This window comes from Mycena indigotica (genome assembly GCF_014461135.1).
Source record: "Mycena indigotica strain 171206Taipei chromosome Unknown Mind.scaff0004, whole genome shotgun sequence".
In the NCBI taxonomy this organism is placed as follows: Eukaryota; Fungi; Basidiomycota; class Agaricomycetes; order Agaricales; family Mycenaceae; genus Mycena; species Mycena indigotica.
In genome coordinates, this window is record NW_023503003.1 from 2,706,650 (window position 1) to 2,717,476 (window position 10,827).

At 49.7% G+C, this 10,827-nt stretch overlaps 5 protein-coding genes across 5 annotated transcripts; 4 read left to right on the forward strand and 1 right to left on the reverse strand.

Annotated features, from left to right (window-relative positions):
• Positions 1-8: 8 nt before the first annotated feature.
• MIND_00471200 (Vacuolar protein sorting protein) lies at positions 9-3,700 on the reverse strand (the record flags this gene model as incomplete). Its single annotated transcript, XM_037361522.1, has 11 exons — positions 9-467; positions 518-848; positions 892-1,490; positions 1,541-1,702; positions 1,746-1,919; positions 1,970-2,167; positions 2,213-2,380; positions 2,433-2,659; positions 2,713-3,481; positions 3,527-3,633; positions 3,688-3,700. 11 exons carry the CDS (start codon positions 3,698-3,700, stop codon positions 9-11), a joined length of 3,207 nt encoding a protein of 1,068 aa, XP_037221814.1.
• A 191-nt stretch (positions 3,701-3,891) lies between these two features.
• On the forward strand, positions 3,892-4,786 carry MIND_00471300 (uncharacterized protein; the record flags this gene model as incomplete). The annotated part of the gene is made up of 6 exons (XM_037361523.1): positions 3,892-4,051; positions 4,101-4,216; positions 4,263-4,352; positions 4,396-4,458; positions 4,507-4,577; positions 4,624-4,786. The coding sequence occupies 6 exons, from the start codon at positions 3,892-3,894 to the stop codon at positions 4,784-4,786; spliced, it is 663 nt and encodes a 220-aa protein (XP_037221815.1).
• Positions 4,787-5,040: 254 nt separating this feature from the next.
• Positions 5,041-8,213, forward strand: MIND_00471400 (uncharacterized protein; the record flags this gene model as incomplete). The annotated part of the gene is made up of 6 exons (XM_037361524.1): positions 5,041-5,325; positions 5,384-5,962; positions 6,014-6,265; positions 6,324-7,103; positions 7,153-8,117; positions 8,168-8,213. The coding sequence occupies 6 exons, from the start codon at positions 5,041-5,043 to the stop codon at positions 8,211-8,213; spliced, it is 2,907 nt and encodes a 968-aa protein (XP_037221816.1).
• Positions 8,214-8,456: 243 nt separating this feature from the next.
• MIND_00471500 (uncharacterized protein) lies at positions 8,457-9,968 on the forward strand (the record flags this gene model as incomplete). The annotated part of the gene is made up of 10 exons (XM_037361525.1): positions 8,457-8,514; positions 8,565-8,581; positions 8,625-8,661; positions 8,717-8,907; positions 8,957-9,104; positions 9,155-9,332; positions 9,389-9,542; positions 9,591-9,781; positions 9,829-9,843; positions 9,890-9,968. 10 exons carry the CDS (start codon positions 8,457-8,459, stop codon positions 9,966-9,968), a joined length of 1,068 nt encoding a protein of 355 aa, XP_037221817.1.
• A 36-nt stretch (positions 9,969-10,004) lies between these two features.
• MIND_00471600 (uncharacterized protein) lies at positions 10,005-10,826 on the forward strand (the record flags this gene model as incomplete). Its single annotated transcript, XM_037361526.1, has 4 exons — positions 10,005-10,115; positions 10,174-10,501; positions 10,555-10,637; positions 10,689-10,826. 4 exons carry the CDS (start codon positions 10,005-10,007, stop codon positions 10,824-10,826), a joined length of 660 nt encoding a protein of 219 aa, XP_037221818.1.
• Between the last annotated feature and the right edge of the window lies 1 nt (position 10,827).

A 10,827-nucleotide genomic window follows, 5' to 3' on the forward strand; every position in this document is an offset into this window, starting at 1 on the left:
ATTCCATATCATAGCGCCCAACTTGTATCCACTATTTCGCCTTCCCTGACGAATGGCTTGTCCAATCCAGCAACGATACTCTCGCAAAGGGGACAACTGCTTGCCAGCAATTCTTCCAATTCAGCTCGCAATCGCTCGGTCTTTGCCTTTTTGTTCCCATCGGATTCTCCGCCCTTCTTTCCACCACCCATCCATGTTGGGGCTGAAACTGCAGCGGCCAAGGCATCAGGAACAATAAGATCCCTAAGTTTGTCTCCAGCTGAAAGTAGATTTCGGCCAATTGCACGGGTTCCCGTTTGCAACGGATTGACTACGAAATTGGCAGACAGTAGTGTTCGTTGTGAGACTGGTTGTCTGGGCGGTGCAGGACCGCCATTCGTGGATGGCGGAGGAGGCGTGCCCTTGACCAGTTCATTTTGCAAGGCAAGAATCTTGCGCAACGAGTGTTGTGGTAGATACTCTTTTGCCTGGAAGCCAATCAGTCGATGAAGGACGCTGATAACATATTTTCGCGGACCAAACCAATCAGACAATCTGCGTGGAATGTGTGTCGGCAAGGGAAGACGTAGAATTGTCTGGTCAACAGTATATGGGAACAGACCGAGCATTGTTCACCGGCGCTCACGGTCACAAACCGATTCTTGAGAGCGCCAATGTCTTGCTTGATCGAGTCGGCAGTCCGAGTAGCTTCATCCATCTTACTCTTCAGTTCGTTGATCTGATTAGAATAACCCTCTAATGCATTTGTGATCTCCTCTTTGAAGTCATCGATGACCACAAAATCGGGGAAGAATGGCAACACGTCCTCGATCTTGAGCAAGTCGGTATTCTCCAAAAAGAGCATCGCCCTGAGAAAAGTCAATAATTTGGAAAAGGATAAAACACGCGCACGTCTTGATATCTTTCTTGTCCTGTACAACATAACGAGCGATTTTCAACCACAATTTCTTGCGAAGCGGTTGGTCGTCCTCAGGCTTGTCGGCATTGAGTTTTGCAAGCTCGATGTCGCCCTTCTCCAATGCCAAGTCGACGCTGTTCTCCCATAAACCCATTTTCGAGTAGATATGAACACAGGGTTGTGTTCTACCAGCTTGTTTACAGAGGCGAAGAGCATAGTCAAGATCGTAGTACGGCTTGTCGGTCAAAGGATCAGCAGGCGCAGCCGCTAGGAACCGGAGGAGGGGAGCATCGTCTTCTGGTGTTCGTGTCGGCGAGCTTGGCAACGGGTGGGCTGAAGGGGAGACGTAGAAGGTGATGAGTAGGTTATGAATAATCGGATTAGTGTTGTATTGCTCAAAAATGACGTGGTTCAGATATCGAACAGCTTGGTTTGGTGATAAAGGGTCTCGAGGGGCATGTTGTAGCTGCAACAATGAAGGGACAAGACGAAGAGGATCGAGCGCAGATTGCTTTATCCAGGAATCGACAGTCTCTTTGGGGACGTGTCGCATCAATACTGGACCGAACCGGTAATAAAGTTCGAAGTCTGACTTCGCGGGTTTGAGTTGGGTAGGTGACTCAAGTGACGGTCCAGAATTACCTGTCTGTTGATGACATCGATAGCCTTCGTCCATTCTTCCTCCAATATCCAATGGTCGATAACGCGCTGGGAATCACCAATCACAGTGGCATAATGCAAGTACATGTCGACGCGACCGTGAGCCTGGAGTAGTTCGTAGACAGTGTTTGGCTCCAAGTTGCTCTTGACGTTGTTAGAATGATCTGAGGTTCGTCTTTCCGCATACCTTATACGTCTCGAAAAACTGTCGAAGATCCTCTTCAAGAATGGTTCTTTCGGCCAGAAAATTGTTGACATCATGAGAAATGGATTCCGAGGCCACAATATCGTCCAACTCGTTGATTTTGCTGAGGTAAAACTCGACGAGCCATGTCGCAAGCATCATACGTTGCGTGATATCCTGCAGCGACCTTGATGAGTATGACAATTATCGTAGGACTGTCCACACACAGATTTTCGAGTTCGCTCCAACCGAGAAATGAGGTAAGACCTTAGAGAATCACGTTCTCCAACGTCCAAAAACTTGAGGGCCACCTCCTCGAATTGAACAGAACATTGGGAGTAACATTGGGCCGCTTGGAAGTACCGTCCCTCCTTGAAAAATGCACTGGCTTGGGCAGAGAGTACATGATCACGCTGGCTTGCTGTCTGGAAGTTCGTTAGACACGGCGAACTCAAAGTGGAGGTCCCCACCTTGGCATACCGCAATGCAACATCGAACTTGCCTTGCTGCAGATAAATCTTCCAGACGTCCCTGTCCTCATTGTCCGCAACGAGTTCGAAGAGAGATTGATCTGTGAAAACCCAAAAGGTTTTGCGCACTGGATCAGCAGCAAGGCCTTTGACGACTTCGTTTTGTTTCTGTGGTAGACAACGTCACCAGAGCTGTTCAAAGAGAGCTGATCGCACGTACGAGAGGGAGAGCCTCTTCATACGTCTGTTTCTGATCGAGATTGCAGATGCCGACTACACGGTCTTTGTACAAGAGGAGGAAGTGGAACTCGGTCAGAGCCATCGAGGAAGGGGCTTGCTCCGGCGTTGATGATTCAAAGGCAGTAGGGTATGGGAGGAGATCACCACCGTCGATAAAGTTATCCGATGGGGTGTCAAAGTTGAGAACACCATGATAAACGCCGTGCGCTGAGAGAGAGAGAGTCACACATAGAGCGTTGGTGGAGAAATGGAATACATACACGTCAACCAAGCCATGTTCTGAGGTAATGACAGTGCTTGGTCTGCATTGAGGGAGAAATAATGCAGTTCTGACCGCTTGTCCCCAGGTAGTTCGAGTATTTGTGGTTGTGTATTGGCGAAAAGACCAGTGAAAACACGACTTCCGTCTTCAGAACGTCTATCTGGAAGACCAGAGTACTGGTAAAGACGCGTATCTGTGCTTAAGATGACGAGCACTCGACGCGGATCGGAGGCAGGGAAGAAGTCAAACTTGACACCAGTTATACGGTCGCGTAAGGCATGAACTTGTTGCAGATACCTGTCGGGTGACTGGAAAAGGTTTTCCTCCGCATCGATGAGGCCTTCGAACAAGACACCATTCTGGCTTCCGATCAACATCTCTCGAGTAGACTTTGCATAAGAGGCGGATAGCAAAGCAGCTCTGTTCCACGCGATACATTCGATGACCATGCGGAATGACTTTAGCTGCTTGGGCTTCTTCCAACCGCGGTACAAGTACCAGTTCTCGCCTTGCGTCGAAGTAATGATAATATGGCGACCTGAAGGATCCATGAATAGTTTGTAGATGGTCATTTCAGTAGGTTTGCGGGGTATCGGAATTTGAATGACTTGGTCGGAGCGGGAGAGTTCTATTAGAACAATGACATTGGTAGAGAGCGCCATTGCGAGCATGTCTGAACAGACGACGAATGCAACTAACGGAGCAGGAAAGACATATTGGACTCTGCACAAGTCGATAAGTGGTGTTGTAATCGCGTTGGCGGCTTCCTACTCTATTGAGAAGGGTTTACAATGGTCTATTTCGTCACACACCACAGTCTCTGGTAATATGTCGTCCACTTCTGTTGAAGGAGGCTCGAATCCTTGATATTGAAGGGCAGGTAGTGGGACAGCCGTTGGTGCCGCTGCATGCTCTACATCTATGTAAGTTGTCAGGGTTAAACTTCAAGCTTCACAAGTGCAATAACGCTCACAGTCGTCAAACATCCCCACCTCGAAGGTGCGCAGTGCAGTGCAGAAGAGTCAGTCACGTCACCAAGGATTAGTCATCACCACGGCTGCCTTCGGCCTTTCCCTGAATCTTCAATCTATCGGAAGTTATATAGCGAACTTAACCTCTCTTGGCTTGTAACCACCATCTTGCTCGAGTCTCCTTCGAATCCTTCATTGACACTAAGATGGCTCAAGAGAGACCGATGCCCCGCTTATGGGTAATCAGACATGGAGAAACTGAATGGTCACTTTCTGGACGTCATACTGGAAAAACCGACATCCCTCTGACTTCTCGTGGGGAGAAGGAGATCGAGGAGAAAGCTAAAACGATTGTCGGCGATGGCAGTACTGCTATCCCTCTTCATTGCTGGCGTCGGCTCTGATTTAATTCAAGAGCCTATCGACCCAAAGAATCTTTGCACCGTATTTGTCTCTCCACGTCTCCGGGCTCATACAACCTTCCACCTACTTTTCGCCCACGTTGAGACACCTCATCACACACTCACCGAAGTAAGTGCGTTTGTCCATATCATCAAGTCTTATCTTATTCCTTCAGGATTGCGCCGAGTGGGATTACGGTGAATATGAGGGGCTTTTATCGTCTGAAATCAAGGCTCGTGATTCAAAGTGGTCCATCTGGAAAGATGTAAGTGCGCTCTACCCCCTCTACTGACTCTAAATTGGTCAAGGGATGTCCTGGAGGCGAGAGTGTCGAGCAAATGCAAGCTCGTGTTGATAAGATAGTTGGAAAGGTTTGCTACTCTCTGCTTAACGTAGTCCTACGCCTTATTCCATCATAGGTGCGCGAGTATCATAGGCAGTACAAGGAAGAAGGACTCAATACGCGCGACGTCGTCATCGTGGCGCATGGGTGAGTTTGTTCTCCTTTTCTGTTTCGAATCTGAACCTGCTCTCAGTCACTTTAGTCGTGTTCTCATCGCTCGTTGGCTCGACATGCCTCTGGAGTTTGGAACCAAGGTGAACTTTCAGGCAGGAGGGGTTTGTGCTCTTAGCTACAACCACAACTCCTTGAAAGAGCCGGCCTTAAATGCCTTAAATCTTCATGCGGATGTTATCTAGTCATGCAGCAAGAGAAGAGTCCTCTTGTTACGAAAGCAGGGAGCTGTTCTATAGATTTTTTTGCGTGACCTTGGTTGTTGGACAAATCAAAAAAATATTATTGTAGCGACCGTTGCCCTCCTCCTGAGTCCCTCACCAGAGTCCTTGTATCTCGCTCGATAGGTCAAAGCCTATGATGCTTGAACGAAAACTTTTTCTATGTGCGATCAGCCTGTCGAGTGACCGCGAAATAACCCACGTTGTCCGTGACGGTCATGGCGGAAGTTGAGGCTGACACGGTCGCAATTTCAGAGCAAATCCCGGGAACAGACACGACTGCACCTCATGAAGAGCACGAGGCTGAGGCCGCTGCTGATGAGCTCTCATTAGCGGATTTGACTCCAAACCAGCCAGCAGATAGCGCACCACCACCTCAAGAGTCGACCACGGAGCCACCAAGCGGAACTTCGCAAGAAAATGGTTCGGTCCAGGCCAAAGTGGCGACTGCAGTCAGTAAAACGGCTGCAAAAGTCAACGGAGCCGCGTCTGGGGTGAAGAAAGTACGTTTGCTGTTTCCAAAGCTTGTCTGCTTCTTAAACTCGTTCTTCTCCATTATAGGTGCTAAACTCGGGCACTTTTGGGGCGACTAAGCCTGCTACCTCTAAACCGACAACTGCCCCCGCAAAACCTGCCGCTGCTCCACTTAAGAAATCGACCAGTACTCCAGCGACTGCCTCCTCAAAGCCACCGATGTCGTCAACTACAACCAAACCAGCCGTTTCATCCACGACTGCGCGAAGAACATCGCTGGCCCCAGCCAAATCATCAGCCCCTCCAATAAGCAAACCTTCTTTATCCGCCTCCGCTTCATCAAAGCCAACCACAGCTCCAACAACGGCTACAGCACGTGGGGTGGTCTCTCCCACTGGCTCAAAGTCTCCGCCTGCCGCAGATGGCCCAATTCGTCCACGTGCATCTGTTTCGGAAGGTGTTAAGCGGACACCTCTGACCTCAGCCCGACAAAGTTTAACTGCCGCGGCTAAGGCGCCTTCGACAGCTTCCAAGCCGCCAGTCGCCTCCAAGGCAGCCTCAACAAAACCTCCGACTTCTGTCGCAGCTAAGAGGGCATCTGCCTCCATTACATCAATCCAAGAAGTCCGAGAAGACACTAAAGCGTTGGAGGATCTTCAAACAAAGGTACCAGTCATGTGTTACCCAAATATCATTGAAACTTATTGTTGAATTCAGCTTGAAGAGGCTACTCAATCTCTTGCGACGAAGACAGAAGCTGCCGCTGAGTTGGAGAAAAAAGTGGAAGAATTGAACACATCACTTGCTGCAGCACTTGCGGATGTTGAAGCAAAGGGATCATCGTCAAACGAGCTCTCAGAAGCAAAATCAGCTTCAGAAACTCAATTGAAGGAGGCTAACGAAGCTCTCGAGAAGCTTAGGAGTGAGCATCAAGATTCGGAATCTGTCTTGTCGTCAATTCAAACAGAAGTAAGTTTATATCAGATCGTTTTCAGTGTCGTATGCTGAAGCACTGCATTTCGTTCAGCTCGAAGCTGCTAGAACGGCTGCCGTGGCTCAGAAGGAACTAATCGACAACCTCCAAGAGCAGATTACTTCGCTGGAAGCGGAGGTCGCCCAAAGCAAACAGAATCTTGAGTCGTTACAAGCCTCGCACTCTGGTGCTGTCTCTGATGCCGCTGCCGCTTCTGCGGTTGAGCACGATGCCTTACTCAAAGCCCAGTCCGATTTCAGCGCTATTCAAGTTGAAATCGAGGCGCTTAAAACCGCTCATACCCAAGCTCTCGATGATTTGCAAGCGAAACTTACTACTGCGGAGGGCAAAAATTCGACGATTGAGGCTTTGGACGCTCAATTGGCTCAACTGAAGGAGGAGAAGGAGGATGCTGCATCCAAATTGTCAGAAATAGAGGTGGAGGTTCTTGAGCTCAAAGAAGCCCAGGAAAACATCGAAGAAGAACGCGCAACAACATCAGCTCAAATCGCCAAGCTGGAGGAGGAACTTGCTCAGGCGAAGTCGTCGACTCAGAAAGCCATCGATGATGCCCAAGCGAAGGAGGCTGAACATCTTTCCCAGATGGACGCATTGAAGGCGGCTCATCAACAAGACATGACAATTGTCTCTGATACCCATGCACAAACCAAAGTACAGTTGGAGTCTGTCCAAGGAGAGTTAGTGACTGCTCTCGCAAATCACGAAACTCAATCTGCTCAACATACTCGTCTACTTGCGGAGGCCGAGGAAAATCACGCTACCAGGCAGGCCGAACTCGCTGCTGAATTAGGGAGTATTAAAACGGAACTCGAGGTATGTGGCTTCATGGAACGTAGCTTTTGGTTTTAACCATTTGCCTTAGAGCCAGGAGGCGCACTACGATGCCAAGGTCGCTGGTGTCAAGGCTGAACACGACAAGTTGCTTCAAGAAGCCTTCGAGCGCGCGAAAGCAGAAGCCATAGAATCACACCAGCGGGATCTAAACGGACTTCGTGCGGAGTCGGGCAGTACAATGGATCAAGTCCGTGTTGCACACGAGACAACGTTGAATGAGCTCAAGGCCGAACACGCTTCAATACTTGAATCGACCGCTGGCGGGTTGGAGAAGCAGATCAGCAAATTGAGTATTGAACTCAAAGCAACGCAGGATGATCTCGTCAAAGCAAAAGCCAATGTCGAAGCTCTGAAAGCAGAGGTCGAAACTCTCACTACCCAACGCGATGAGGCACGGGCAGCCTTGGCGGCTACACCTGAAGTCTCGCCACAACACGTTGAAGAGGTATCCCGATTAACCAATGAATTAAGCGCGGCAAAAGACGATCTTAATGCCATGACGGAGATCCGCGACCTAACGAAATCCTCTCTTGAGGCCATGACAAAGAACCACGCTATTGAATTGGAAGAGGCCGCTAGGGCACGTGCGGAGGAGGTGACGAAGCTTCGGGCAACGCACGACGAGGAAATTACCCAGTTGGCGACTTCGAAAAGCCAAATGGTTGCTAGATTGTCTGATTTGGAAGGAGAATTGTCGACGTTGCAAGCAAGGCATTCTGCTGAAGCCCCTTCTGCACCCAAGAGTAATGGCGCCGCTGTACCACCGTCTTCGCCAGGCATTACCAAGGAGGAACTTCAACAAATGCACGAGGCTCACAATCTCAAGATCCATGACTTGCAAGCGGAACACGAGAAAGCCATCAAGGCTTTGAAAGAAGAATTAGAGGCGGCAGAAGCCAAGGCTTCCCAACTCGAAAACGATTTGGGACGAAAGGCGATGGAGCTTCAGTTCCAAGAGTCCGAGAATGAAGATCTCCAGGGACGAATTGAAACGTATGCTTTTTTTTAAACCTGATCCTCTTGTCACTGAAAGCATATGCCAGACTGCAAGAGGAACTTGAGGCAGCGAAAGCACCCACGGCAGATTGATACCGTTCTCGTCTGACTTTTTCTTCCAAGTTGGCTATACCTCGCATGCTGCTTTCGTTACACACTATGGATAACCGCATACCATTTTCTACGATATTCATTTGGAATTATTTCTCTGCTTTTATTGTACCGCGATTGAGAGACTAGTTGAGACCCCGAATCTGACGTCTTGTCACCGGAACCCCAACGATTTGCCATCACCGAATAAACTCTTCCTCTCCCCCTTCACTCACAACCACTAAAATGGGAGTCCAACGAGAGCCCGGACAAAAAGGCGTAAACTGGTCGAACATTGCCGTCGGTACGCGCTGGAATAGTCTGTTCGCAGTCTGTTTTCTGAATTTCTGGTAGGCGCCATTATGAACATGGTGCGATACTTGTTCAAGCGTGTTTCGACGCGTATTTCTCCAGCTAACCAATACCCTTATGCTTCTCTTCTATGCAGTTCGTGAGTAGATTAATTCCTCGTGCGTTTTGGCTATCTACTTACCGACACTATGCAGGAGGTAGACAACTTTTTTTTCGCAGTAGAGTCAAGTACCCATCTATACCGCAGGTCACCACGCTTGGTCAACCGTTAGAGGTGCTCAAGACTCAAATGGCTGCGAACCGCTCCCAGCCAATGTGGCAAGCATTCAAGGCTGTCGCCGCTCGAGGCGGTGTTGCCGGATTCTATCAGGGTCTCATTCCCTGGGTTTGTGCCATGTCTATCGATGCATAACCCTACTCAAATTTTGTTCTAGGCTTGGATAGAGGCATCTACAAAGGGCGCCGTTCTCATTTTCGCCGCCTCAGAAGTCGAAACGGCAACGTTAGGGATGGTTGGCCCAGCCGCTGCTGGCCTTCTCGGTGGAATGACGGGTGGTATCGCGCAGGCTTACGCGACCATGGGTATGTTGAAAACACCTTTCAAATTGTTTCCCCCACTCATTGCGCGCTAGGGTTCACGACTTGCATGAAGACTGCCGAAATCACGCGTCAAAAAACAGCGGCGAGCGGCGTTAAGCCTCCTTCGACAATGGCCCTCTTTATGGATATTTACCGTCGTGAGGGTCTTGCCGGCGTCAACAAGGGAGTGAATGCCGTCGCCGTCCGCCAATGTACCAACTGGGGCTCTCGGTATACTTTTTTCTTCTTCTTCTTGCTACTATTTGGTCTGAGACATTTGATTTCAGAATGGGTTTTGCGCGTCTTGCGGAGACCGGCATTCGTAGAGTCCGGGGCAAATCTGATTCTGATTCCCTGGGTGCATTCGATAAGATTTTGGCTTCGTCGATCGGTGGCGCCCTTGCAACATGGAACCAGCCCATTGAAGTCGTCCGTATTGAGGTATGCAGTTTTTTTCAAATTCTGACCACGAATCAACGCGAAGAACAGATGCAATCTATGGTCAAAGACGCCGCCGCCAATGTCAACCGCCCCGCCAAACTGACGGTGTTCAACACCCTTGCATTCGTTTACAAGGAGAGTGGAATGCGTGGCCTCTACCGTGGAGTGACGCCTCGCATCGGCCTTGGCATCTGGCAGACAATATGCATGGTCTCACTAACTGACTATGTTAAAATCTGGTGGGTGTTCTTTTGGCTGTATCGACTAGTGCTCAAAGTTTTTGTAGGGTGAAGGGCAACAAGTGAGAGGGACAGAGATATACGCTATAGATTTCTACCGTTAGTTAGGCACCTACTTCCTAATGGATACACATCCATCAACTTCCGGGGACATGAGAAGGCCGGTCTTGGCCCGAACCGGTCATGAGCCCGATCGCCTTGCTGCTTCAACTTGTTTCGAACGATGAGCACGACTAAATACCACCCATTGTTGGCCAAGTACCTCCAACAAGTTGCCCAACACCCTCTGAGGACCAAGGCGCTCACCACTGGCATTCTTTGCTTCCTACAAGAGGTTTATTACTGCCGGTTATATCAGGGTCTGGGGTAAAGACAGCTCACCCGCTCAACAGATTCTGGGCAGCAAGATTGCTGGCTTGCCCGCCGCAAAGACCCAAAAGGACACGCCATTACTGCTCAAGCTCCTGGCCCGCAACCATGTCGACATTCGCGCGGTTAAAATGGGCGTTTACGGATTCCTTGTCTCTGCCCCGCTCTCCCATTATCTAATGGGCCTCCTGCAAAAGGCCTTTGCGGGGAAAACCAGCGCTGGCGCCAAGGTTGGGCAATTGCTGGCCAACAACTTCCTCATTGCGCCGATACAAACGGCGGCTTACCTCGCCTCGCTGGCTGTCATTGGCGGCGCCAAATCGCTCGACGAGATCGTTAAGACGGTCAAAGGTGCATTCATACTTGTCTACCCAATAAAATCTGGCCTCATTCGTTCCATCCAGTTGGCTTTTTCCCCGTTATCCGGGTAACATGGGTTGTTACACCCACCGCTATGCTCTTTGCGCAGAGGTTCGTGCCGATGGAGGTAAGTCGACTTGGAGGCAGAACGGCTTGGTTAATCATTTTATCCTATCAGCTCTGGACTATATTCTTCAGTGCAGTCAGCTTCGTCATCGGGACAGTCTTCAATGCCCGTGTCAAGCGCATTAGACTGGCAGCCGCAAAGAAGGCCCAGAAGGACAAGGACGAGGCAGAGAAGAAGAAAGAGGAGTAAT